This window comes from Tricharina praecox (assembly GCF_024521635.1).
Source record: "Tricharina praecox strain CBS 144465 chromosome Unknown BZA05scaffold_10, whole genome shotgun sequence".
In the NCBI taxonomy this organism is placed as follows: Eukaryota; Fungi; Ascomycota; class Pezizomycetes; order Pezizales; family Pyronemataceae; genus Tricharina; species Tricharina praecox.
The window spans coordinates 933870-959599 of NW_026250412.1; the positions used below are offsets into that span (position 1 = coordinate 933870).

Consider the following 25730-nt stretch of genomic DNA (forward strand, 5'->3'; position numbering starts at 1 on the left):
CTGAAGTGAGGAAGAGGCCACGATTTCCAGAGAAGGCCGCAGAGACAAATGAAAGAAGTGTGAGGAACAATAACGACGTAGAGAAGACAAACACAGGCTCGCAAACCCACTCACATCTCGTGCTCGCCCATACATACCTCTTCTCTTCCCCGTCTCTTCAGGTGGACGGCAGTCTGACTGGGCAGCTCGGTCAATCATTTTAACCCAGCTTGTCGGCCAAACATTCAGTTCGGAGAAAGTGCAACCTGTCCCAACCGGAGATATCACTCTTCTTCTTCCCTTCTCTCTCACGCGCCATCTGTCTCGTCGCTTGTGTGCATCTGTCCTCATCACTGTCTTTCCATTCGCATCCCGGTTCTAGGCTACTTCCTACCCTCACTTATTTTTGACCCCTTCCAAGGACTAGACAGAACGTCAACCTTGGACGACCGGACCGTCACAACTTTTTTTGGCGACGACTCCCCGTTTCCCTTACAATCCACACCTCGGAGCTCCCAACATCCACCCACTCCGACTACAACTCAACACGACCGACGCGCCCCGCCAGAGAGAGAGTAGACGAATACACGCCACCGGTCAAGAATCAAAAGGTCCAAAATAGACCGTACCGCCCGACATCATGTCGACGGATTACAACTACGACGATAAGGTGCGTCTTCTTTCCCGTGCCACCCGTTCCGAGCCCAGAACGTAAACTGATCTGTGCTCAATCCAGGGACAATTCTTCCCCTACTTCGTCCTGACCATCTCAGGGCTGGTATTGGTCCCATTAACATACTCGACCTTCAAGCCCAGTAGACGTACGTAGCTCCCTCTTCTCCTAGGCAGCACGAACGAACGAAGGAAGCTAGTGGCTGATTCCCTCCCCCATGTATAGAGCTCGGAACTTCAAAGGAACCTTTAATAAAGTGTCCCGACTACTCTCCACCGCAGCATGAAACCGTCGATGCTGCCCGCCGGCGGCAGGCCAAGAGAGAACGCCGGCTGAAGCGCTTCACTGCGCTCGTTCTTGGGTGGGCTCTGTTTGGCTACATGTGCTATCTTGTTGCTACCAGTGAGGCTATCACCGCGGCCAAGCTATGGAATCCGTACCAGATTTTGGGAATCAGCGAGGTATGTAGCTTGCTTCCTCCCCGACCCGCAGTTACTCTCGGAAGCTTTGCTGATTGAATGCGTCCAGTCCGCCACCGAGAAAGAAATCAAGTCTCAGTATAAGAGAATGTCCCTAAAGAATCACCCTGACAAAAGGCGCCCAACTGGCAACGAGACGATCGAGATGCTCAACGACAAGTTCGTGGAAATCACTAAGGCCTACAAAGCTCTGACCGATGAGGAGATCCGCAACAACTTTATCCAGTATGGCCACCCCGACGGTAAACAGTCCTTCTCTATTGGAATCGCACTGCCAACGTGGATCGTCGCTTCGGGAAATACCTACTACGTTCTTGCTGTGTACGGACTGATATTCGGCATTCTCCTGCCCTACACCGTTGGAAAGTGGTGGTACGGAACCAAGAAGCACACTAAGGACGGTGTCATGGTTGAGAGCGCTGGAAAGCTGTTCACGGAATATGACGAATTCGCCGCGGAAGATAAGCTCGTTGAGATCTTAAGCGTTGGCGAGGAGATGAAGGAGATCACCGGTGGAGACCACGAGAAGGATTGGGTCAACGGTGAAGATGCCACTGTCGAGAAGAAACTTGCCCAAGCCGGACTGCCCGAGAAGGAGATTGCTATCTTGAACAAATATGAAGGATGGAGACGCCGTGCTTTGGGCCTGCTCTGGGCTTACCTGTACCGCGTCGACCTTGATAGTGAGAAGCTGGAAAATGGTACGAGATCTCCCCTAGTCAGATAGAGCTTCCTTTTTGACCCTATCTAGCTAAACTCGACGTTGCTCCTGCCGCGATTGCTCTTAACCGTTCATTCCACTCTATCTGTCTGGCTTTCGGAAATGTCCAGCCTCTGGTCGCTTCCATCCGTCTTTCCCAGTACCTGATCCAAGCTATTGCCCCCGGTCAATCGCCGCTCCTTCAGATCCCTTACTTCACCAACAAGATCGTCTCCTCTATCGAGCGTGACGGCGGCAAAAACCACTGGACCGTCCAACGTCTGATGTCCGTCCCGGAGGTTGAGCGTAAGAAGATGTGCACCAGCAAGGGCCTACTCACCGAATCACAATACAAGACCGCCATGACCTTCGCCAATTCCCTGCCAGCCCTCAAGATCGAATCTGCCTTTTTCAAAGTCATGGGCGAAAAGTTCATCACCCCCTCGAGTCTGGTCCAGTTTGTCCTCAAGATGCGTGTCGTCCCCCCCGGATCCAATCCCCCGCCCGTCAACCCTAAGGACCTCCTTGACGAGGACCCAGATGAGACCGACGTTGATGCTCTCCTTGGCCGTAAGTCTCGCTGGTCCGACAGCACCAAGGAAGGCGACGACGGTGTTGACCTGCCACTCTCCCATGCGCCCTTCTATCCCCGTGACCACCACCCCGCATGGTACATTACCCTCGTCGACCTCCGTCTGGGTAAACTCGTTGTCCCCCCACAGGCCATCACTAGCTTCGATAAGAGCCCCGAGGGCTTCGCGGTCGTCACGGCAAAGATGCAGTTCCAGGCACCACCGCAGGCGGGCGAATACGGCTTCACCATGGTTTGTCTCTCAGACTCGTACATCGGCCTCGATATCCAGCAGACAGTTACCCTTGTCGTCTCCGATCCCAGCAAGGTTTCGAGAATTGAGGAGGTGGACGATATCTCTGAGCCTGAAGAGGGTATGTCCCCCCATCTAACATCCTCCCTAGCACCTGCTAACACGACAACAGACTCTCTCGCCGGCCAAATGTCTGCCATGCGCGGCAGCGGTGCTCCCGTCAAGAAATCCAAGAAGAAGGGGGCGGCGGAGACCAGCGATGATGACGAGGACGAGAGCGACACTGAGGGAGAACAGGAAGGCGTGAGTGATACTGACACTGACACGGATTCGGAGGATGAGTCGTAGTGTATCTTATTGGTGTTTTTTCATTTTCGGTTTTTTTCTCTTTCTTTTCTTTTTCTTTTCATTCTTACGGAGCGGTTTCTTTTTTTACGTTTCTGGTTTGCCTTACTTCATTCAATTCTCTGGTTTGGTTTGATTCGTGTGTTTTGATATTTGATATTTGACGATTGAGAGATGTGATGTGATGCTCGAGATGCGGGTAAATCAACAGGATTTCTTTGTGAGTCACAAGATGCTCGATGCAGATAAAACAATAGGATCTCTTCGTCACTCGAGTGACTCGAAGTGGCTTGATTACATGCTATCTATCGCTACTTATTTTGTAAATCCACCCACTTCATTACAGCAATGCATTTGTCACATACGAATAGTCGTTTAGGACCGTACGCGATTTCTGGCGCTGCATCGGCCATGATCCAGCAGTAGACACACACCAGGCGGAGGCCTTGAGGTTCACGTTTTCGAGTCGAGCAACAGTTACCCATGATGATGAATGATTGGGTGGCAGGCACGAGTACTTTGGGGCAGTGGCGGGCGAAGTGGGTTGCAAAGTACGGTCGAATGGATCACGGATGAGGGGCGTTCTTATGGAGTTTGTGTCAGGTTTCATGTCGATTGGATTTTCACAAAATGGTCTTCAAGTCATGACGGGGGAGCGATGAGTGTTAGAACCAGAACGCCCCCAAAACGCCAATCCCATTATCAAACTCCGGTCGAACGTGTATGCCCCCAGACAGAAATTGACTTTTTTGTTTATATCAACATCAACATCTAGTAACCCTCACCGCTGACGGCAGGGAACTCAAAGACGACAGTCTTTCCAGTGAGCTTGCGGTAGACCTCGCCGAAAGTGTCGACCTTGTAGTCAACGGCGGCACGGTCCTTGGCGTCAAGGAAGACCTTGATCACCTTGTGGCCGTCCTCCTTGGTGCGAACGCGCTTGCCGACGATCTCGGTGGGGTACACAAGGTCGCCCAGGATCGCGTCGTGAACGGCGGTCAAGGTGCGGTTGCGGGGACGCTTCTGCTGGACGCGGCTGCGGCGTCCCGGGAGGGGCAGGATGCGGCGCTGAGCAACGAAGACGACGTGGCGGTCGGAGAATTTCTTCTCGAGCTCACGGGTCAGGCTAGTTGGATGTCAGTGGTGGGAGCGGACAGATGTTGCGGCAGAGGAATGCATACCGCTGCTGGACCTTGTGGAAACCCTGGAGGAGGGGGACTGGAACGAAGATGACCACCGCCTTGCGTCCCTGAGAAACCTCGATCTGCCCACCACGTAAGACGTTCCCGCCGTTAGCATCCCGTACCATCCTTCATTCGAAGGGAAGACTGGGAGTTGTCCGTCCGCATCGTTTTTTTCTTTCTTTTTCAGGAGGTTTGTAAATTACCTCCTTGGCCGAGGAGAACTGGAGAGGGCGCAGAGACGCCTTCAGGTCCGACACGGAGGACTCAAGGTCGAAGAGAGCCTGAGCAATCTGGGTCTCCAACTCTGAGGGGTTGGCGTGCGAGGGGGAGTTGTGGGCGATCTTGTTGGTGGCCATTGTTTCGGTTGAAGGGTTTCCGGTGGGGGTCGGTTACGTGAGGCGTCGGAGGTCGGTCGTTCGTTCGTCGGGTTGTCAGTGTGAGGCTGCGCAATTGGAATATCAAAGTTTGGTGATTGTGCGGGTTGTGGATCTGTGGGATCTGTGGTGGGACTGCGTTTTTAGCGAGCCCTACACTAGCTACGCTAGCGTGCTACGCAAGACTCGAGTGATTGTTGGTGGCGGATTTTGCCGATTAGCTTCTGTCACAACAGAGAACTCTCCACTTGGCCTTGTCACGTCCCCAATAGTTGAACCCACTGCATAACAACGGGGGGTAAAATCTAAGTATCGATAGCGTTGAAAAGAATCGCATGTCTTACTGCGGGGTTACAATGGTGACGCCCTGTGAATAAATACCACCAAAAGGGTGATAGATGCGGCTTTACATGTGACCATGTGTAGCTGTACGGACTACCTATCATAGCGTCATCAGGGGTCTTGTCTGATGTCCAGACAAGAGTGTTACCGATCTAGATTACCGCCTTTCGTAGGAAAGCGAGCTGTTGGACCTTGCACTCTGAGCCTAAGCATGTCCTCCCAGCATCTGATTGCACCACCGTATGATTCATGGGTAAATGTCTGATGCAGATATTTTCTCATATGGTAACAGTACTAAGAATCTGAGACTTCCATATGTGTAGTTCGCCACACTACTTTCTCCACGATACTATACACTTCGACTACGACTTGCTGGAGCAGGAGATCGCAGAGTGAACGTAGGGGGGAACCGTTCCGATGCATAGCGAACCTCAGCTCGCTTCAGTGACCTGACACCTCCGAAGGTGGCCAGACGAGTGAGAAATCCGAGGACCTTACAACCTACATACCGTGCGTTGTCACCGTTCTCCAACTGAAGTGAAGTTTTAGTGAGTCCAACTTCAAGGGCCTTCGCTGCCTTGCAAAATCCTACCTCAGGATAATCAATGCAAGGCCAGCGCCATCTTGGACTCCGTGTAAGCCCCTCCCCCTCCCCCGCCTGGTTCCATATCCCCTCTTTTCCCATCATTCAACCAATGAAGCACTATCAGCACTCAAACTGAGGAGAAAAACATCACTAGACACCGTGCGAATTCCTCTTCCAAAGGCTCGGGCATTGGAAGACATCCGACCAACGAGAAAGAGAAAGAAAACGTGGAGAAGAAGCCGAAGACGAAGACGAAGCATTCGTTATTGTGGACAAAATAAAGAACACATGATCACACTCCCACTACATATTAGACTCGAGTTCGATGGATATACTATTCACTACCAAAACTCCACGATGGACATACTCAGCCGACACGGCCAACATGGCCACACCACTATCACCATATAAGAATTCGGTGCGGCCGACTGCGTGGCCATGACGTGGCCGGACAACTTGATCGCAGTCCACGGGAATGGCCACTGGAATCACTTCTACTATTATTCATCTTAGAGTGAAAGCAAGAAGGCCGTTCGGCTGAAGCTAATCCAGTAACACGGTTCTACTCCGTCCATTCCACTACCCAGTCCACGATCCTCGGGCCTCGGTCGCCAGTGAAATTAACTACCTCATGCTCAGCACCATTTTTGCAACTTGCTACCGGTACTCAGCATCGTTTCAACGTCTCCAGACCAATTGGCCACTGGCCAGTGGCCACTGATTCCCACCAGCTCCCAGAAAGTTCAAAGTTCAAAGTTCAAGAACCTGACCAACATGCCCAACTCGACCAACTCGACCGCACCATCAACGATGCCCCAAACCAACCTCTTCGGCAAGCTCGCTGGTGTACAATGTACATACAGTCGCTGCGTGGTCCGTCCGGCCGCCGAGGTGTCCGTGCTGCGGAGGGCAGTAACTATACCTAGTAGGCAGTGAAGAGAAAGTCATGGAGCTCGAGGACCGCCGGCACCGCATGATAGGTACTCGCCCCTGAGTCCCTGACCAAGCTGCAAGCTGTCCTCCCGCTCTCGGGAGACGAAACGAGACGAGAAAGTCAACCCGAACCTGACTGCTTTCTGCCGTTTTGGGCCCACGGCTGCCCCCGTGCTCGTTGCTCTCGAGGCTCCCCGACGTGGCGTCCGCCGCGGTGATGGTTGTGGAAAAAAGTCCTCAGCGCAGTGTTATCACGGCCGGTTGTCCGTTGACTACCTAGCAGCTAGCTAGTCTCCGCGGCGAAGGTTTGATACCGAGTCCAGTCCAGTGTCCAGTCCAATCCAGAGTCCAATCCAGAGTCCAGTCCAGAGTCCAGTCCAGAGTCCAGTCCAGAGTCCAGAATCCACAAATTCTATGACTCTACGACTAGTTACAGGGTTCATAGAGTTCACTGTTGAGAAATTATGAGCGTGATCGATGTTTCAATTGCTTCGGTTGCTTGATTCATTCGCAGAGCACAGCGGATGACCAGCTAGACGTACCTACCAGACAGAAGTAGAAGAAGAAGCAAGTATGAGAATAAACAGGATTCTCAAGGCGCACTCGACTTAGCGCATACATACGACCAATATGGCAAATGTGCAATATCTTGGACGAGTGACGACGGTGGCTTTTCAACCAGAACGAGAAACCCAACATTCGCAAAATCCACGGTCGACGAGTGACCACCTGTGACCACCCTTCACCACCCGTGCCCACTCATGACCACACTTGACCGCCCGTCACCGTTCTTGCTCACTCTTGACCGCCCATGACCGCCCCACATCCGCATCGCATCCTAAACATTCCTTCATCATTCCTGTATGTATGATACCTACCATTGCCCACCATTGCCCCACCAATGCCCACCAATGCCCATTTCCCACCGCCAATCTATCCAGCCCCCTTAATCCCCCCAATCCCCCTACCGCCCCCCTGGCCCCCAGGCCCCAAGAAAGAACGAAGAAAGAAGAAAGCAGGAAGAAAGAAAGAAAAGCACCAGAGCACGAGAGCACGAAAGCACACACCCAGGTCCTAACTTCCAAGTAGGTAGGTAAATGAGTTACCATGTCATGTCATGTATCCGGAAAGGAACAAAGAACGAACACACACACACAAACCGGCACAAACCGGCACAAGAATACGGTAAGGTAAGGGTAAAGCATCGGTAAGGTAAAGCATCCACCCGACGAAGTCTGAAATCTGAAGTCTGAAGATGACCATTGACCATTGACCATTGAATCATTGACCATGGAAATTGATCGGTAGAGAATGGAGCAAAAAAAAAGAAGAAAAAAACACAAAACACAAAACACAAACGAGACGCCTCCCATAAGCATATACAAAGTAAAGTAAAAAAAAAAAAACAAGAAGAAAAAAAAACCAATCAAACACCATCCCCATGAACATGATGAAGCTTTCTAGCCACCTTGTGCCTTCCCCGTTGCCCGTTGCCATTGCCCAATGTCCATTGCCCATTGCCCATTTTTCCCACACAACCATACCATACCATCCATTGTACGTCGTCATCGTCCCATCTGGTACAGGTTCTAATAGAAGCAAGAATATTACAACAAAGTACCCCTCACTCGCAGTCCCAGTCCCAGCCGTTGCAAGAAAAAAAAATCTTTAAAAAATCTTTTAAAAGCTGAAGCCGGGAGGAAATCCTCCCTGCGCACTGTTACGGCCGCGTCGTCCGCCACCGCCGCCCGGGAAGCCGCCGCCAGGGAAGCCGCCTCCTCCTCCGCCAAAGTTGAAGGATCCTCCGCCGCCGCCGCCGTTCATCATGTTGAATAGCACGCCTGAGACGACAATCAGTAGCTGACCCCGATACCAGAAACCGACAGAACTTACTTGGGTCAATTCCGCCTCCCATTCCGCCCATACCCCCTCCCATCCCACCAAACATGTCTTCGGGATCCTGAAGATCAATTCCAGAGTCATACCGCTCCTTCTTTTGAGGATCCGAGAGACATTCGTACGCCTCACCGAGATCTACAAGCAGCCATCAACATCCATCACGTGATCACTGCGCACGAAGAAAGAAAAAAGAAAGGAAAAAAGAAAGGAAAAAAGAAAAAAACGTACCCTTGAACTTCTCGGCAGCTTCCGGATTGTCGGGGTTCTTGTCGGGGTGGTACTTGATGGCCATCTTTCGGTACGCCTTCTTGATGTCGGTCTCGGTGGCATCCTTTTCAACACCCAGGATCTTGTAGTAGTCCTTCCGTTTGCTCTTCTTAAGCTCCAGCTCCGCGTTCCGAATCTCCTTCTTGAGCGTAGCGTCGGCGGGATCGGCCTCGGATGCGGCTTTAAGTTCGCGCACGGCCTCTTCCCAGTTACCGCTTTCGCCGAGAGCCTTGGCACGAGTCTTTCGCGCTTTGGTGTAGGTTGGATCGAGCCGCAGAGCTTCGTCGCAGTCCGTGATGGCTTCCGACCATTCTTTGAGCTGTTGACAGTCAATCCGGCGTTCCACGGCGACTGCACCAAAACTCAAGTGAAAGAACACTGTACCTTGCTGCAAGCCATAGCCCTGTTCTGGTATATTTTGGCGTTGGTCCCCTTATTGTCCGGGTCGACGCTCAGAGCCTGCGAGTACAGATCCTTGGCCTTGGCATAATCGCCCTTCTTGAAAGCTTCGTTACCGTCCGACTTCTTCCTTTCGAGCTCCCGAGACTTCTTGAGGTATATTCTGGCCGTCTTCATGTCGGGATCGCACCGGAGAGCTTCCTGGAAGTGGGCGGCAGCCTTCGAATTGTCGCCCTGGGCGTACAAGACGCGTCCCCGCAGCACCAACGCGTCGGAATCCTGCTGGTTCTGGCGTAACAAGCTCATAGCCACGTTCTGCGCCTCACCCCACGAGTGCTGTGTACCCATCTTGAGATTGGCCTCTCCTCGCAGAATCTTCCACTCCTTGGGGGGGTCGACACCCTGGCCCAGCCCCGACTCAGCCCTATCCAGAGCGTACAGGGTCATCGAGCCGTGAGTACCAGACTCCACGCTCTGCCTCGCAGATCTGAGGTGCTGCAACATTTGTGAAGCGGGGGCCTTATCTTTCGCGGACGGGGGCGGCTGGATCCTGTCGTACGTCTCGAGGGCATCCTCGGGACGTCCCAGGGCGAGCTGGATCCTGGCCATCCGGAGGAGAGTTTTGGGGTTGTTGGGGCTGAAGCGGTCGGACGAGATGCAGTCCGCCAGGGCCTCGCGGAATTTCCCAGCGAGCATGTATGCGGCGGCGCGGTTTGACAGGAACGTTCCGTTCTCGGGCTCGCACTCGATCGCTTTGGAGTATTGCTCGACCGACTTCAGGTACTCCTTCTGCTTGAAGAACTTGTTTCCGGCTTGCTTGTAGGCTTCGCCGTCGAGATCCTCCTTTGGCGGATCGGGGGGGAGTGTGTGTGTACCGTTGACGCCGTTGGTGGCGGGAGCGGCGGTGGTGGTGGAGGCAGCAGGTGGAGGGGTTGGATCCATGTCCATGGGGGTGGAGGAGGGCGGCATTGTAGCGTATGCGGAGGTGGTGAAGGTTGGCGGACCAAGAAAATCAAGCCAATGAGGGCTGAGTGTGGAAGCGTTGACACTGGGGGGACGGCACAGAGAGCGGCAATAGTAGGGTTGCTGTTGCTATTGTTGCGGCGTGCGTTGCTTTTGTTTCGTCTCGGGGTTCCCTCGTCGGTGCGTGGGTGTGTGTAGCAAAGAGAACAACACGGATTAAGTCTGGGGGGAGGTTATCTCGTGAGCGAATGGACAGCGGCGGTGTGCGGGATTCGTTCGGTGCAAGTGAGAGGGTGGGAATCCACAGGTACGAGGACAAGGGAGGGTACAGAGAGAGATAGCGAGGGGGGGTGGAGGCGTAGAAAAGGGAGGGGAGGGGTTATTACTGCTCAGCGGAGTAGGAGTTGAACTGTGTTGAGAAGTCTGAGGGAGGCTGGAGGGAGGGAGTGAGAAGGAAAAAAGTGGGAGCGGGAAGCGGAAGTGGACACAGCGACCAATGACTTTTGTCAACTAATTTGAGGGACGGGGATCTGGTGGAGAGAAGAGGAGGAGGAGGAGTGAGTGCAGTGCGGCCCAAAAGTTAGCGTCTCAGTTGGTTTAACCCATGGAAGGTTCTCGTCGGTTTTTTGGGGGCAGGGGGAGGGCGGGCGGCTGATCGATGCGATAAGATAGCCATTGTCCAAACGGCAATGTACCCCACCCGAAGCGTGGTCAGGCTGAGCTCAGCAAGGGCCCAAATCTCACAGCCACACGTGACCAGAGGAGGGATTGTCCGCACGTGTCATCACAGCTTTATCTTGAGCTTCGCACAACGCGCTGTCTGTCGCCCGAGCGTACTCGTCCCTAGTCCCGTCCGTCGAGGTTCGGACCACTACATAGATTAGATAAGCCAAACTCGTGACGGAAGAGCCGGCCGACCATGGAGTGAGCAGGATGGCTCCGGCAAAGCTCCGGATAGTTACGGACGACGGCGGAACATGCGCCTTCCCGCCTCATTGGTGCACCACCTTAAGAGGCGGATCAGCGACGAGAAATGGAGAGAGGCCCATGGTGGAGAAGCCGGCAGAAAGCCATGTGTGCGAGCAAAGGTTGGGAAGGAGACGAAGGGGTAGTCAATCCATAGCGGAGCTATTCGCCGATCAGCGGCGCAGAGTTTCTCGGAACGACGGACGTGGAGACCCTACATATATCCACAGTCTATACAGGTACCTATGCGAGAAGCGACGATAAATATGCGATTTTCTTTCCCTGGTGCGAAACATACAAAACATACGAAACATACGAAGCAAATTGAAGATCTTTCTCTCTCGGGCCACTGGATGCCACGCCCTTTCTCCGAGCCACTATATAGGTAGATCGCCCTCTCCCTAATGCTGCCCTCTCCCCCTCTCTACTCGTATATATACCATCAGAGTACACTCCCGCAAACTCCACAGAGCCCCAGGGCCCACACTATAGTACACAGGGGCCGCAGCCTCGCAGCCGCCATCCGTCTGCCCAATACCCACGCAGCGAGCCTGCGAAGGACGGACGGATAACTACATCTACTACATATACGGATGTACTCTATGGATGTACTCTACTCTACGTATCATTTATGTACACCCGCATCCTACAGGCTACGTAGAGTACTCAACACGGGATCTCTCAGCATTTGTTATAAAGCTCTAGTTCCAGAAGTCACGACTCACGATGCGATAATTAAGGTAATCCGAGTCCAATGCTAGGTATTACGGTACAGTATAGTAGTCTAGTCTAGTCCAGTCAATTGCTTAAATCCCCATCTCGAACAAACCAAACCAAAACAAAACAAAATCAAACCGCGCCAACCTCTAACTAAAGAGCCGTATCTAAGTAGAGTAGAAAGTAGAATACAGAGGACCACCGACCACCGAATAACAAAAATAGTAGGAAAAAAAAGGAAACCCAAGGTATATCAGAATCTTGAAAAACATGATAAGAAAAAGAAATCAATAAACCCCCTCCATTCCCCCCATTCCCCTAAAAGTTTCTGAAGGCTATAAGTCCCTGAAAGCTCCCGTAACACCTCCCTCCAGTATATGATGAAATCCGCACCGTAAACCCCAGCGTAACCCCCAGCGTAACCCCCAGCGTAAACCGTCCCAAAAGCAAAAGCAAAAGCAAGAGCAACAAACATTTTCAAAGAAAAGAAAGATAAGAAGAAAAAAAACCACAGAGCTTCTCCAAAGCCAAAGCATGCCGTGCAGTCCAGCCCAGTCTAGTTAATTCCTCGAGTCCATCCACGCCGTTTTGTCCCCCCAGTACATCGTAAAGTAAAATCAAAATACCGAAAAAGAAAAAGAAAAACAAGAACAAAAAACAAAACGACAATTGCAAAACTCCCAAATCATCCCATTAATTACCCCCACCCCCCTCCCCCCCCCCCCCCCGCGCGCGCCCCCGATGATGGAAAAAATCCTAGGAAAGGCATATAGTCGTGATAGCATGCAGAAAACAAAAAGAAAGAGACAAAAAGGAAAATCATTAGTTACGTTGACGCCGCCTTAATCTTCTTGTTCAAACTCCCCTCCCTCCTCCGTTTCGGAGCGTCGCGGATCTTATTATGCGTGTGACACTTGTAGGCGTGTCGGAACCAAGTTGTCCCCTTCTTCTTGTTGCTGACGAGCGGGACCCACTCGGCACACGAGTGGCAGAGACCCTCCCATACGTCCGGATTCCCATCCATGCGGCGCATGTCCCTGGGTTCGGCAAAGGGCTGGCCGGTGGCCGCGCTGATGCCGTGCGTGAACGATTTGTCGTACCAGAAGGCCGAGTTCTTGAGCACCAGCCAGCGGCCGGGCTTGCAGATTCCGCACCAGCCTTCGCGCTTGTTGCCGTGGCCGCGGACCCAGCGGGGGGTGTAGAGGTCGCCTTCGAAACGGAGGTCTTGCTCGTGGGGTTTCATCTCGGGGTCTGCAGGGTTCATGTCTTCCTCTGGGGGTGGAATCTGCTCCTCGGTCAGACAGGAGTAGAGGTCCGGTCGCTCGGCGTAGTCGGCGTACCGGGCGTGGTGGTGGTTTTCCGGGTGAGAGGGGATGTAGAAGGGGCTTGGCATCAGCTGGGTGGGTTCGTGGTGGTGGTGGTGGGGGTGTGGGTGGTGGGGGTGGCCACGGTCCAGGAATCCCGGAAGATAGGTCATGTTCCGGGGAAGGGTGTGTTGGTGAGAAGGCAGATACGACTGTGTCGATGGGGGAAGCGTGTGGGGTGGTGTGCGGATGGGCGACGAGTGATGCGAACGGAGCTGGCTACCCTGCAACTGCGGATCCAGGCTGAGACTGTAGAAATTACTGGAATCTCCGGGAGCGGACCACCGTTTCTTATCTGTGGCGGAATAAGGGGTGACGCGGTAGATGGGAGAGCAAGACCCACGGCTCGTCCGGCTGACGCTGCGGACGGAGGGCGAGTGCGGCGTTGTGACGGCCGACATCAGGGGTGTCCTGAACTCGGTGGTGTACAACGAGCTGTCCGATTCGGCGTAGTAGCTTGTTGTGGACGTGGCGATGGGCTCCGCGCTCGAAATCTCATCGGATAGATGATTTCTCGCATCGAGGTCGGTGTTCAATCTCAGAGGATCCGACGGCTGCTGTGCGTACTGGTAGCTCGGGACGGGCAGGAAACCGTTTCCGCCGCTCGAGCTACCGTAACTGGACGAATGGTCGGTTTCGGCATTGCCCTCCAACAGGGAATAGCCGACTCTGGGCCGCCAATCCCCACTTACACCATCAGTATCGTTGCCCCACCAGGCCGACACGACTGTGGATGGCTCACTCTCTTGCTGCTGTCCGTAGTGCGGAGAGCAAGGGATATCCACGCCGTTCGGTGCCATGTGGGGGGTATGCGGCGTGATTTCGCCCGCCCAAGGAGCCGTGACCCCGTCGCCGCTCGGGCTGCAATCGGCCATGGAGAAAGGGTAGTGCGAATCAATGACCGTCGGACTGTCCTCGACGTGGCGGGGCGTAGGCGGCCATACCGTGAAGGAACCAGTGGAGATGGGCGAGTCCATAGCTAGGGCTAGAGGCTGCTGGAACGAGCGAGGGAGGTTGTCCATGTTATTATTGGACCGTCCGTACACCGGGCTTGTCTGTGCGAGTCCAAAAACACTCTTGACGTGGTCCCGTACCCTGCAGTTACGCAGTTTCCGTCAGCACCGAGTCTTCGACTTCCCCTTCGCCCCTTCGCCCCAAAGAAGCCGCTGCCTCTTCCATTTCCGTTTTTAGGGAGGGCGAATCTTACTGGGAGAGCACAGGATCCATCGCTGACATACGTAGAATCTCAGAAGTGCCGTAACACGGGCAGTGCAGGATGCAGTAGTGCCACAAAGAGTGATAACCAAGCAAACAGGTAACTTATCGACATGCGAGCAACCGTTAGCCTTCATCGTGCCTGTCAAACCTGGGAGAAAGAAAGAAAGATTCGCATGCATCTCGCTTCACTGCCTCTTCCGTGTGACGATCGTAGCTTCTTCCGGTGTGCACACGGGGGAGCCACAAGAGGAAAAGCCGGAAGACCACGCAGGGGCCATGCTGAGGATTCACGGGAAGGATTTCGTAGCAGGGCTGTAACTTACGTAAGTAAATCTAGCGGCGGGATGTACGAAGATCGCCGTGGGATTGGATGATTTGCGGGAGAGCGCCAGCCGGAAGGAGAAATAAGACGACGGGCTGCCGAAGTATAGGAGATGCCGCAACGAACGAACGTCCCGGATTAAGAGTTATAGATAATACAAAAAAGTGCGGGCCAACTCGTCCGAACGATTGGTGTAGTGCAAGCTGTGGGAAGCTGTGGGAAGCTGTCGATTGGTGGGCGGACCGAACGAAACGTTCTATGCGGTGCGATGCAGGACGATTGTCGATGTAAACAAACAGCTGTATGTATTGATCTCGCGTTTCGACTCGGCGTAGGTAGCTATTGCCGGGGGTGTGTGTACGAAGAGAAACCAGCTCTCCAGACGAACGAAGGTAATAATATGGAGGATGCAAGAATCGAAGTGTAGAGGCCAGTAGTTAACGGCGACAGTGGTATGTAGTATGTAGTATGTAGTAGGCAGTAGGCAGTAGGCAGTGGGGCAATGGGCAATAGGCGGTAGGCAATAGGCAGGTATGTAGTCTATGTATGTAGGATTCGAAGCAGCAACCAAAGCGAAGGGAAGAAGCTGAAGCAGAAGCAGATCAGGAACTGGGGGGGTTGATGGACGTCTAAACGAATGACGGGGACTGACGATGGGATTGGGGGAGGGGAGGGGAGGGGGGAGGGGGGTAGTGCGGACGGTAGGAGCTAGTTAAGGAATTCGTGAACCTGGGTCGTGAGTGAGTGATGAAGCTGCCGGGGGTTTATAAGGGAAGATTGAGCTCGACATTGTTGCGTTGCCGTCGACGTCTCGCGGAGAAATTTCGAGGCAGAGCTGCGGTAGAGGTGGGTGGAAGGGACAGGGATGGGCGGTAGCGCAATGGGCCAGGGATGGAGGCAAGGAGTGGAGGGAGGTGGTGGTTGTGGTGGGTGGTGAGGGTGAGGGTGGTGAGGGTGAGGGTGGTGGGGGGGATGGGATGGGGGGATGGGGGGGGGGGGGGGGGATGGGGGGGGGGGGGAGGTTGCAGTTGCAGGGGCGGCGACGACGAGGAGGCTCGAAGCGCTGGGCCATCTCGTCTCTCGTCTCTCGTCTCTTTTGGTCTCTGGCAGGACTCTTTGCGGCTGTCCCATCGGCCGTCTTCGTCGTACGCAGCTAGCCAGTTTACCATGGTACTTACGCACCCACATTACATGGAGTCAGAACCGACTGCGCAGCGAGATAGTACTTGCCGTCCACACGCAGCATACGCACGGCAAGGTAAGTAAGAAGTAAGTAAAGCAAGCAAGGTAGGCAAACAGGTAGGCAAGCAAGTCAGTCAGTAAACAAGTGCCAGGTGCATTGGACAGTACAGTACAGTACAGCACAAGGAGCACCCGCCAGGCTGCCAGGCTGCCAGGCTGCCAGCGTAGAGTAGTAGCAACTCCCAGTCCCATCTGGCTGCTCTCGCTCCACTCCGAGTGTCCCCCGCCCCCCCGCCAGGGCCACAACCACTGCACGTCTGGTAGCGGGGCGTCTATCCATCTCGACCGACCCGTCGCTCTAGCCTCTAGCTCCTTCTCGAACCGCCGCAACGCAAGCAACGGAAGCATCGATGGAAGGGACGTACACACGCGGTTTAGTGGCCGCCCGGCTGGAGATGCGACGCTCTTGTCTGGTCTGATGATTGATCGATCCGGCGCGGTGCGATGGAAGGGCACAGAATCAGGTATGCAGACATGTAGCTGCAAGTATCTATCCGCGCGATGGCCGCTTGCGCATAGAGTACGCATTGCGAGTTCGCGAGTTCGCGAGTTCGCTCTCTCTTTCTCAGCATGGACGCCCGACAGGCCGACAGACCGATCGAGCGAGCGATCTCTGTCGGGTAAGAGACAAAAGAAGAAGAAGCACAAGCAGCAGCGGATGAAGAAGCAAGGTAAGCCTGCCAGGTACGGGCAGGCAGGCGGGCAAGTACTCAGTGTATGTACCTACATCACACATGCTCCTTCCACGCTCCGGTCAAAGGCCTGAGGAGGCCCAGATGGATGGATCGATGTTCGGTCAGGTATAGTTACTGCGTGGTACAAACGAATCCACAGTCAGTCAGTCCATCGGCCGGTCAGTCGGTCGATCCTGCACTGCACTGCACGGCAATCACTGCAACGAGTATTACCACCGGCCCAACCCAACATCCATCTGCAGATTATTCTACCTATTGATTGTTGATATTGATTAAAGAGGCTATGCACTGTCGCCGCGATGGATGGATATGGTTGTGCACATATATCCATCGCGGGTGCTCTACCTAGCTGCATGCTTGCTGCTGCGCCGGCGGGATGTCACCTGTGGAGGAAGATTCTGCTGCTGCTGCTGCTGCTTATGGTTATGGCGATGATGCTACATCAAGCACCGAATATAATCCATCGCCAGGATACCGTGCGGCCGTGCCTAATATCGCCGTGGAACGGACGATTGAAAGCACATGTATAGTAGACGGGCACACGAGCACACGAGCACGAAAACCGACACAACACCGCCACAAGTCCGTCCCCGCTGCCACCGCTGCCACCGCTATGTATGTGCCAACCGATGAACGCCCAAACGTCGGAACAAACAGACAGACAGACAGAAAGAGCCCGGCGCTTCGTCGAGATCGTCAAGTACTGGTAGCGTCAGCCGAAATTATGTACACACCGGTACCTCCCAAGCGGCCGGAGCAGGACTTCTCGGCTCTGGAGTAGAGTAGCCACAACTTACAAGTCTCCTCCCCCGCGACTCGCGACTCGCGAGCGCCTCCATGGCAACAACAGCAACAACAGCAATTAGAGTAACAACAGCAACAGGAGCAGCAATTAATAATAGCCCATCGAGCCCCACCATCAACTCCAACACCCGTGACACCGAAAATAGTGACACACACACGCCCACACTCACCCTCTCACCCTCTCACCCCCCCACCCACGCCCACACACGCTCTCACACACGTCCATCCCAAACGTCAACGAGGAGGTCGTTCGTGCGCTGATACCGAACCTGAAACGGGGTGGGAGAAAGGCGCGCAGGGGTTTGGTGGGTTTGGGGGTGGTGGCTCCCGTCTGGCGTCGACGCCCATCATCATCGACGCCCCATCATCGTCGGCGTCCCACTCGAACTCGAGAAAGCACGCCCCGCACTCACATAAGCCTAGCCTAGCCTGACGGACAGGATACACTACTCTACCTACACTACACCGATACACTGACACCCGGGCGAAACGAGGGTGGGTGGAGTGGGTGAGTGAGGGTTGGCCTCGGTGTCGGTGGAGTGGACTGGTGGAGTGGTGAGACCGCAACGTCGAGTGCGAAGCTCATCCACCCCCCCTCACTCGCTGCTGCAGGGAACCGAGCCCGCCCGCTCCTTCAGACTTTAGACTCCAGAGAGCGAGCTGCTCTACTCTAGTTACCGTACCGGGTCGCACCGCACCGCACGGCGCGGCGCGGCGCGGGAATCCTAGTCCACCCACCGCATCTACATCTACATCTGCATCTACATCTGCACTCGGGCTGTGCTGTATGTGCTGTACCTGCTGTGCTGTTTTGTGCTGCGATTCTTTCTCCTCTCCCCTCCTCGACTCGACTCGACTCGATTCGGCAGGATGAGATGAGATGAGATGAGATGAGTGCCGCCCGTGGATTCGGGACCGGTCCTTGCAGCGACAAGTTGGGCGTTCAGGGTTCGGCACCTATTTTGGAATTGGAGATGGTACAACTACTGAAGAGTAGATAACAATTGAAGAAGCCGCCTACATAGGTAGATCGCGGCCTGTGGCGCGGCGAGAGGCGGGAGGCGGGAGGCGGGGCGGGAGTCGTGACTGCGACGTCACGATGCTGGTCTGGTCGCTCCGTCGATCGGAGTGACTACCGTAGTTACCGGAGGGACTCGAGAAAAGCCAAAGGCAGCATCACCGCAGTCCGTAGTCCCTCTCAAGCACGGTCATCGCCGAAAGCGGATACCTAAAGGCACAAACCAAACCTCCTCACATCAATGATGAAAAGAAAAAGGACGCAACCGCCAGTCGAAACGCCGAGCCCAGGAGGGGGACTTTTACTTTTTCCCGCCGGGCGATCAAAAACTAGAGTATCCGCTGCCTGCCAACAGACTTTAGCGCCTGTGGGCGGGGGGGGGGGGGGGGGGGATCGATCATAGAGCCTTTCTGTTTCTGCCTCCGTTTCTGTTTCTTGTGAGCACTGAAAACCGAACATCGACGAAGCGCGCACGCGGAGCGCCGGTCATGTCAGCGGCGCATAGAGTGCATAAGTCCAGCGCATACGGTGCATACACTACGGTGGTGGATGCATCCCACCGCACCGCACCGTCCAAAGAGATTTCATGGCGGTATGCAGGGCTGACCAACACCCTTCCATCCCAAACACGGGCGGGCGGGCGGGCGAGTGGGTAGTAGGGAGTAAACATTCACTACGGCTCGCGCGGGCGAGCGAGCGACCGAGCAGAGCAGTTAGAGCGGGATAGTGACGTAGCCTTGGAAGAAAGCTTGGAAGGGAACGGCGAAAATAAAGGGCGACGGAGAATTTGAGGTTCTATTCAGCTTCAACTTCGAAGAGCCATCGAATATGGCGCTCCTCCGCTGCCGCCTCCTCCAACGTGAGGTGCTACTAGATCCGGCTAGGCTGGCTTTTAGTTACCGCTATTCGGATCCACCGATCCGACTAGTTAGCACCTTCTTCGACGATATATCTTATCTGATCTGCTATGTATCCTGCATCATATGCTCCTCTCATGGTGGTGGCAGACAACGCAAGTCTGCAATCCGTCCAGTGTCCAGTGTCCAGTGTCCAGTGTCCAGTGTCCAGTGTCCAGTGTCCAGTGTCCAGTGTCCAGTGTCCAGTGTCCAGTGTCCAGTGTCCAGTGTCCAGTGTCCAGTGTCCACACGCCATACCCCGGCGGCGGACGGCACGGGGTACCTTACTATCATCGGTACCCTACATACGTGTTACCACCAGTACAGTACAGTACCTACAGTGTCGACGACGCCGCGTGTACTGCGGCTACCTACTAAGTATAGTGTCGTGCCGTGCAGTGTAGGTACAGTACATCATTCCGCATGTCGAGTTGGTGGCGTGTGTATGTACAAGTACACATGCACATATGTCGAGTACAGTACAGTACAGTACAGTACCGTATGTAGGTACAGCAGGTACAGCAGGTACAGTACAGCAGGTACGGTACAGCAGGTACACGACATGTGTAGGCTGCGCACCGGACGCTGACCCGAGAACCGAGCGAGAGAGCTGGGGAGGGAGCCGGGGAATGAGCCGGGGAGGGGGCCGGGGAGGGGCCGGGGAGGGAGCGTGCGAAGCAAGGGCCACGCTCTGGCCAGTGGCTGTTGGCTGTTGACTGATGAAACTTGACAGTGGCTGTGGCAGTGAAAGGAAAAAGCACAGGCAAAACACAGGCAAAAGTACAGGCAAAGGCTAGGGGTATTTTTAGCTCAACTGTAGTCACTCGGTACTATGTATCTGCTGTAGTATCACCAGTACCACCTGGCGCCGGCAGCCTGTACTGTACATGCTTAGGTACTCTATGTACTCTATGTAGGTGCTCTAGGTACTCTACATACCCTTTATGTAGGCAAGTACGTCCACCGCGCCTCTCCTCGCCTCGCCTGTACATACACAGGTAGGCGGTCAGTAACTAATCGGGGATCTGGAGACTGGAGATGCGACACGTCTCGTCGTTTGGCGGTAGGCACATACCTCATACTAACTTACTACCGAGTGTATTGATTACCGCACCGCACTGTACCCCGCCCCGCCGCTCTCGCTGTCTAGGACTCTCGCTGGCTGGGCCCAGAAAGCTTTGTAATGTCCAGAGCACCTGCCGATAGTTCGTACGTAGACCTCCTACGTACGGCAGTTGCCTTGAAGGCTTGGCCAAGAGTACTCAGTGCTATCTATTCGCACCCGGCGGATAGAATCATGGATGATGTGCCAAGTTAGCGAGCGCAGACTCGATTCCCCGTCTAGAGTCCAAATCCATCCATCCCGCGCGGATATTGAACCTCGCGCCCCCGTCACATCCCATGCTCTTTGCGGTTCCCTCCATATTAACTACCGGTAGACGAGACGAGTGTAGTCGAGTCGAGTTGATCGGGGACGGGGAACCGGGGGACGGGGGACGGGGGACGGGGGACGGGGGACGGGGGGGGATAGTTCTGCAGAGTAAGCCCAGTGCCCACCGCCGTTCCCAGTGCCCACCGCCGTTCCCAGTGCCCACCGCCCACACCGTGCCCAGCCCAGCACACCAGAGCCAGAGTTTCTTTATTTAGAATTATCCTCTGGGTTCTAAAGTTCCAAAGTTCTGCAGTCAGGCTCAGGGTCAGGGCCAGGCAGGGCAGGGCGGGCGCTTGTTTTGCTTTCCCTCCCTCCCCGGGCACCCCCCGCACAGAGGAGTCGCGGACCCCACCACACACCCGTCCTCGGTTAAACACGTTAGTCCACGTTCGGACGGCAGCCGACGACCGTGCGCCGTGCGGTGCTGACGCTATCTACTCTACACGCTTTGGCTTCACCGGGCCAGGCTACATATGACCACGACAGCGACAGCGACAGCGACAGCGACTGCGACATCGACAGTGATCAACGGCCAGGCGTAGCTAGAGTACGTAGGACCGTATGTAGGAAACTCGTGGCTGTCTCGACTCTCGAGCATTTGCCGCGAACGACGCCGCGCACGCAAGCAGCAAGCAGCAAAAAGTGCCGTCTTACCTAAGCCAACGAACGAGCGAACGAACGAGCGAACGAACGAGCGAACGAACGAGCGAACGAACGAGCGAACGAACGAGCGAATGAGCGAACGAATGGTTCGTGGCGTAGCCGCCGGTGCGGGTGCGGGGCGGGTGCGGGGCGTACTTACTTACTTACTTACGCTAGGTACCGTCGAGACTCGACACTACCAGTCGGCGACCCGGGTTCGGAGATGGAAGGGGAAAACGCACAGTCAGTCCGGCACGGGGCGGGAACGTTGAGAGTCGAGCATGCAGCGTAGGATGGGATGGGAGCATGCAGAGTGGCAGAGTCGGATGGGATGGGAGCAGGCTGAATGTGTAGGCAGGCACGACATCGTGCGGCCTGAACCAAGTACGCAACTGGTGGGTCACGGGACGGGGCACGACAGACGTCGCCAGGTTCTACTCCCCGGCTGCAAGCTGTTGCAAGATCCTGCACGTATGTATGTACAGTACATACATGCGGTGATCGATCGAGGGGTGACGCACTTTGGTTATGTACCAACCGGTCTCCGGGAACGCTCTATGTCGACGACAGTAACAGCACTCTCGCCGCCTGCTGTCTCCAGTGTGCACTCCGCATCGTGCGGATTCCAGACGTTCTGGAAGCATCCCTTGCACCCCTTGCATAGGATTGGCATGGGATGGACCCGGACCTGGCTGTGCATCCCCCCGGAGCAAGCATGGACGATTACGCATAAATTGTATGCATGCATACATAAGACCTAGTGAACAGGCGACGGCATTGAGTGGGCGGAAGCGGATTGGAGATCTCTGGATGGCTACTAGTGATTACGGTCCTGGCTTACTACGCCGACAGTTTTTTAGCGGCCGGCCGGTGTTCTTCGGATTTGAACTTGACAGGCTGAAGTCAATTAATGGCTGCCTGTGAGCGGCGTACCTGAGCGGCGTACCTGAGAAAACGGACCATCATCTAGAGCAGCAGCAGCAGCAGCCAGATACGGTACCGTATGTACATATCTGGCCTTGCATCGTCGGCCCGATAATTGACGTAACCTATCGTCCACAGTCAGCGGGATACGACGACGACGACCCCCACCTCATCATCTGATCTTGCGACGGAACACGCCGCACGAGTACAGTAACTACGGTAGTTACACTGCAATCATCAATGAGAGTGGGAATCCCCACTCGTGTCAGCGTCTACCCCCCCCAGGCGGCAGCGGCAGCGGCGGATCCAGGCCTCCTCTCATCACCCCCATCGATGCATACATGCATCGCGCAGTGTCATTCAGTCAGCGTTTAATATCAGCACTGGTATCATACATACCTGCATACCGTAGGCGCGAAGTATGGAATCACTCTAACCAGAATTCCGCTCCAGCAACGACGAATGGATAAACCCTCCGCACCGTGCCAGCTGGAGTGCGGAGTGTGGAGCTGCATTCTGCAACGACGAAAAAAGGAAATTTCAGCTCCGCGGCATCGCAGCATCGCGATTCACGAGAGCTTTCACGATAGCGAGAGCTTTGGAGTCTGGACGGCGGCGGCGGCGGCCCCCACAATCAGGAATGGAGTCCAATCTGGGGAAGGGGAATGCAAGTTGCTCATCCACCTTCTGTACGTACTCTGCTAAGCTAGATCTACATACATACGGGTATGTAAAATAAAACGCGCGATTGGGTGAGCACTGAGCACTGATGATTGATTGGTGAGGGGGCCATCCCGCCGCTTCGAGCTTAGATGGATTTGCGGCGGGAAATATAACCTTTTCGCCTACATACATGAGAAGTAAGAACTGCCGGTCCGCGGCCGTAGGGCTCACATACTTTACTATTCTGCCTAGGTACGGCGCATCGAGACGCGCCTTCAACCGTCAACACTCGTCCATCCATTCGTCCGTTCATTCGTTCATTATCTAGACTCCACTGACCACCGGCATGCAGATTTGCAGTCTGCAGTTTTTGCATTCCGAAGTCAAGACATCGACATCGACAACGCCCTCTTTGAGGGGATAGGACAGGATAGAAATATGATCGGTATGTACTCTACCTTCCCCGGAGGCGGGGGGAATTAGTTGGTTAGATACCTTCCTTCGCCGTGTGGCCACTGGCATGCATTCCAACAGATGGCGACACCCCCCCATGTAGCGGTATGCACGGTACATATTCGGTCTCTTAGCCCAAGTGGCCAGTTGGCCAGTTGGCCAACCACAGAACGAAACCAACTAGCCTTTCAATCAGAAAAAAAACAAAAACAAAAGAAGAAGAAAAACATAGCGCGGGATTATACCCCCCACCACCCACCACCCGCGCGTCGAGACTCGAGATCAACTTGATCATTGCCCCGCGGTCGGCGGCTATTCCGTGGCTTGTGTGACATGTGTGACCATTAACGCTCCCTCCCAGTGTACTCGGCAGCTATTAATACCATACATGTGGTTTTCTTCTTCCGCAGTCCGTGGAGCAGTGAGCATTCTATGTACCTACTCTATCTGCAACGCTCTCGTGTAGCGCACGTGATTTCCCCGCGCAATCAATCATAAGCACAGCCTGTCCGACAACCTTCGAATAGTACGATGTAGGTAACGTGTATGTAGGTACGGTAGAGCACCTACCCCACGCCTCGCCGTGCCCCAGCCTTACCGTGCCCCCGCACCAGCACCAGCACCAGCACCAGCACGTCGAGGGGAAAGCCAGCCAAGAATATCGGAAGCCCCCGGAAGATGCCGGTGCTCGTCCTACACTATGTGTTCCGGAGAACACAGACGGTATAGTATACGGTATAGCTACTACTGGTATGATAGGACTTGGGTAAGCACTTGGCCGGTAACTGCTCCACCTGACGGAAGTTAGAACCAGCGCCTCTCGAACCGCAGAGGAACCCAGTTGGGAATCCAGCTTGGGGGTGAACCATCGCTGCAGCAATTGCGCCCTCCCACACCCGCCCCCACTACTCAAACTGGGTTTTTAGGTGCGAATCGGGCCGTCCCGTCGACCGGCGAGACTACTACATACTACATACATAGCACTAGATAGCCGCTACATACACAACAACCACGGCGCAAAACTCCGCAAGCGCGCAGTTTTGGGGTTACAAATAGTAATTTTTGTTTTGCGTTTCGTCACGACTGTGGTCATGGACAGTGGGTGTGGTCCGCACTAGGTAACCATCCAACCACCAAACCACCAAACAGGTCCGCCAGCGAATCGGACAGTCGTGAATACGACGGTAAAGGCACGCAGAGGGCGTGTACCTTATACGGTGTGCGGTTGGTATTATAAGTGGGAAGTGGCGACGGTAGGTTCCGGACCATGATGAAGTAGCTCGTCTCGCCTCAGCGGCAAATCATCCGTATGGTCTACTCTATAGGATGTAGTTTATCGCTGGACTGGAATGCAACTGCCGATAAACGTGAGTACTCAACTGTACCTACCTGTCAACCATCGACGTGATCTGGGCCGTGTGACATTTGAGCCTTCTAGAATGTTGGTATTTGCCATTTGGGCATTTCGCCGAGACTTCACTCGACTCGAGGCGTTGCTCGAAACTTCGCCCATCACCACCGCCAACCCTGTCCTGCTCAGTCCGATTGCGCGCATTCGCCCGACCTACACACACACGAGGCTGCAACTTGGGAATGATCCCTAAGTACATACCGGTAGTAACTTACGCTGGAGGAAGGGAGGGACACTGCAAACTGCACACTTGAAGTTGCCACCAGAGATTAACGCCCCGTCCAGCTGCAGCGGATGGACAGTCGCAGCAGCAGCACTACTAACTACCTAGCACCTATCTAGATGTCGCCACCACCAATATTATGAGCGGATGAAAAGGAGGTTAGGTTAGGTTATGTACACCCCATCACGCACTCCCGCCTCCCGCCCCTCCCGCCTCCCTACTCCCCACTCCCGCCGTTGCCGCGAGAAATCTCTTGCGCAAACTGCACGTGCACACCACACCGCACACTGCACACCGCGGACCGTACCGCACACGCACACGTACACCGCAAACCACACATCACATGCGGACCACCACGACGCACATGCGGCCCAGCCCCAGCCCCAGCAACTGCCGCGGAAAGTCGTACAGGCCCCCACTCGTCGCCTACCCGTATCGGAAACCATTGGCTGGCTGGCTGGATGTTTGGATGAAAGTTTGGATGGTTGGCCGTTTGGTTAGCTGCTGGCTAGCCGGTTGGAACTTGGTTGGCCGTTTTTCTACGGTATGATACTGGCTAATCGCGATCGAAGTGCGTAATCGAATTGCACTCTGATCGTGATACGGTACCAGTAGATCATAGCTGTACGTACATACCCGGCTGCCGCGGAAAGTCGTACATACAGGCCCCCAGACTCCAGTCATATGATCAGAGACGCGCCGTAGGCCGTACCGGAAACCATTGGCTGATCACTTGACTGACCGTTTGGCTACGGTACTGGCGGATGATCATGTGAGTAATTGCGTACTGATC

General features: G+C 54.6%; 8 protein-coding genes across 8 annotated transcripts; 1 reads left to right on the forward strand and 7 right to left on the reverse strand.

The window, feature by feature from the left end:
• The first annotated feature begins 475 nt into the window (after positions 1-475).
• On the forward strand, positions 476-3035 carry BZA05DRAFT_32993 (Sec63 Brl domain-containing protein). Its single transcript, XM_051480509.1, has 6 exons — positions 476-649; positions 716-800; positions 878-1113; positions 1181-1832; positions 1883-2776; positions 2828-3035. Exons 1-6 carry the CDS (start codon positions 620-622, stop codon positions 3001-3003), a joined length of 2073 nt encoding a protein of 690 aa, XP_051340151.1. The 5' UTR covers positions 476-619; the 3' UTR covers positions 3004-3035.
• Positions 3036-3428: 393 nt separating this feature from the next.
• BZA05DRAFT_396504 (ribosomal protein S7e) lies at positions 3429-4691 on the reverse strand. Its single transcript, XM_051483533.1, has 3 exons — positions 4388-4691; positions 4182-4264; positions 3429-4126 (listed from the first exon to the last, which is right to left on the reverse strand). Exons 1-3 carry the CDS (start codon positions 4538-4540, stop codon positions 3772-3774), a joined length of 591 nt encoding a protein of 196 aa, XP_051340152.1. The 5' UTR covers positions 4541-4691; the 3' UTR covers positions 3429-3771.
• Positions 4692-7400: 2709 nt separating this feature from the next.
• Positions 7401-7839, reverse strand: BZA05DRAFT_396506 (uncharacterized protein). Its single transcript, XM_051483534.1, has one exon. The coding sequence runs from the start codon at positions 7796-7798 to the stop codon at positions 7535-7537; it is 264 nt and encodes an 87-aa protein (XP_051340153.1). The 5' UTR covers positions 7799-7839; the 3' UTR covers positions 7401-7534.
• Positions 7840-8099: 260 nt separating this feature from the next.
• Positions 8100-9953, reverse strand: BZA05DRAFT_444554 (uncharacterized protein; the record flags this gene model as incomplete). The annotated part of the gene is made up of 4 exons (XM_051486918.1): positions 8100-8260; positions 8313-8453; positions 8547-8904; positions 8970-9953. 4 exons carry the CDS (start codon positions 9951-9953, stop codon positions 8100-8102), a joined length of 1644 nt encoding a protein of 547 aa, XP_051340154.1.
• A 1704-nt stretch (positions 9954-11657) lies between these two features.
• BZA05DRAFT_396510 (uncharacterized protein) lies at positions 11658-12408 on the reverse strand. Its single transcript, XM_051483535.1, has 2 exons — positions 12371-12408; positions 11658-12349 (listed from the first exon to the last, which is right to left on the reverse strand). The coding sequence occupies exon 2, from the start codon at positions 12103-12105 to the stop codon at positions 11884-11886; it is 222 nt and encodes a 73-aa protein (XP_051340155.1). The 5' UTR covers positions 12106-12349; positions 12371-12408; the 3' UTR covers positions 11658-11883.
• BZA05DRAFT_396511 (uncharacterized protein) lies at positions 12353-14223 on the reverse strand. The gene has a single exon (XM_051483536.1). The coding sequence runs from the start codon at positions 14014-14016 to the stop codon at positions 12457-12459; it is 1560 nt and encodes a 519-aa protein (XP_051340156.1). The 5' UTR covers positions 14017-14223; the 3' UTR covers positions 12353-12456.
• Positions 14224-15608: 1385 nt separating this feature from the next.
• Positions 15609-16532, reverse strand: BZA05DRAFT_396514 (uncharacterized protein). The gene has a single exon (XM_051483537.1). It carries the CDS (start codon positions 16302-16304, stop codon positions 15732-15734), a length of 573 nt encoding a protein of 190 aa, XP_051340157.1. The 5' UTR covers positions 16305-16532; the 3' UTR covers positions 15609-15731.
• A 7139-nt stretch (positions 16533-23671) lies between these two features.
• BZA05DRAFT_473605 (uncharacterized protein) lies at positions 23672-24172 on the reverse strand (the record flags this gene model as incomplete). Its single annotated transcript, XM_051488074.1, has 2 exons — positions 23672-23996; positions 24078-24172. 2 exons carry the CDS (start codon positions 24170-24172, stop codon positions 23870-23872), a joined length of 222 nt encoding a protein of 73 aa, XP_051340158.1. The 3' UTR covers positions 23672-23869.
• Positions 24173-25730: the final 1558 nt, after the last annotated feature.

What these genes read in the sequence shown, in the direction of transcription:
- BZA05DRAFT_396504 (XM_051483533.1), bottom strand. Translation starts at nt 4,540, where the DNA reads ATGGCCACCAACAAGATCGCCCACAACTCCCCCTCGCACGCCAACCCC. An exon ending in AGTTCTCCTCGGCCAAGGAG is followed by an intron (nt 4,265 to 4,387) that starts GTAATTTACAAA and finishes CGTGGTGGGCAG; the next exon opens with ATCGAGGTTTCTCAGGGACG. An exon ending in TTCCACAAGGTCCAGCAGCG is followed by an intron (nt 4,127 to 4,181) that starts GTATGCATTCCT and finishes ACATCCAACTAG; the next exon opens with CCTGACCCGTGAGCTCGAGA.
- BZA05DRAFT_32993 (XM_051480509.1), top strand. Translation starts at nt 620, where the DNA reads ATGTCGACGGATTACAACTACGACGATAAG. An exon ending in ATTACAACTACGACGATAAG is followed by an intron (nt 650 to 715) that starts GTGCGTCTTCTT and finishes TGCTCAATCCAG; the next exon opens with GGACAATTCTTCCCCTACTT. An exon ending in TAGTGAGAAGCTGGAAAATG is followed by an intron (nt 1,833 to 1,882) that starts GTACGAGATCTC and finishes GACCCTATCTAG; the next exon opens with CTAAACTCGACGTTGCTCCT.
- BZA05DRAFT_396510 (XM_051483535.1), bottom strand. Translation starts at nt 12,105, where the DNA reads ATGTTTGTTGCTCTTGCTTTTGCTTTTGCTTTTGGGACGGTTTACGCT.
- BZA05DRAFT_396514 (XM_051483537.1), bottom strand. Translation starts at nt 16,304, where the DNA reads ATGCGTACTCTATGCGCAAGCGGCCATCGCGCGGATAGATACTTGCAG.
- BZA05DRAFT_396511 (XM_051483536.1), bottom strand. Translation starts at nt 14,016, where the DNA reads ATGGACAACCTCCCTCGCTCGTTCCAGCAGCCTCTAGCCCTAGCTATG.
- BZA05DRAFT_396506 (XM_051483534.1), bottom strand. Translation starts at nt 7,798, where the DNA reads ATGCTTATGGGAGGCGTCTCGTTTGTGTTTTGTGTTTTGTGTTTTTTT.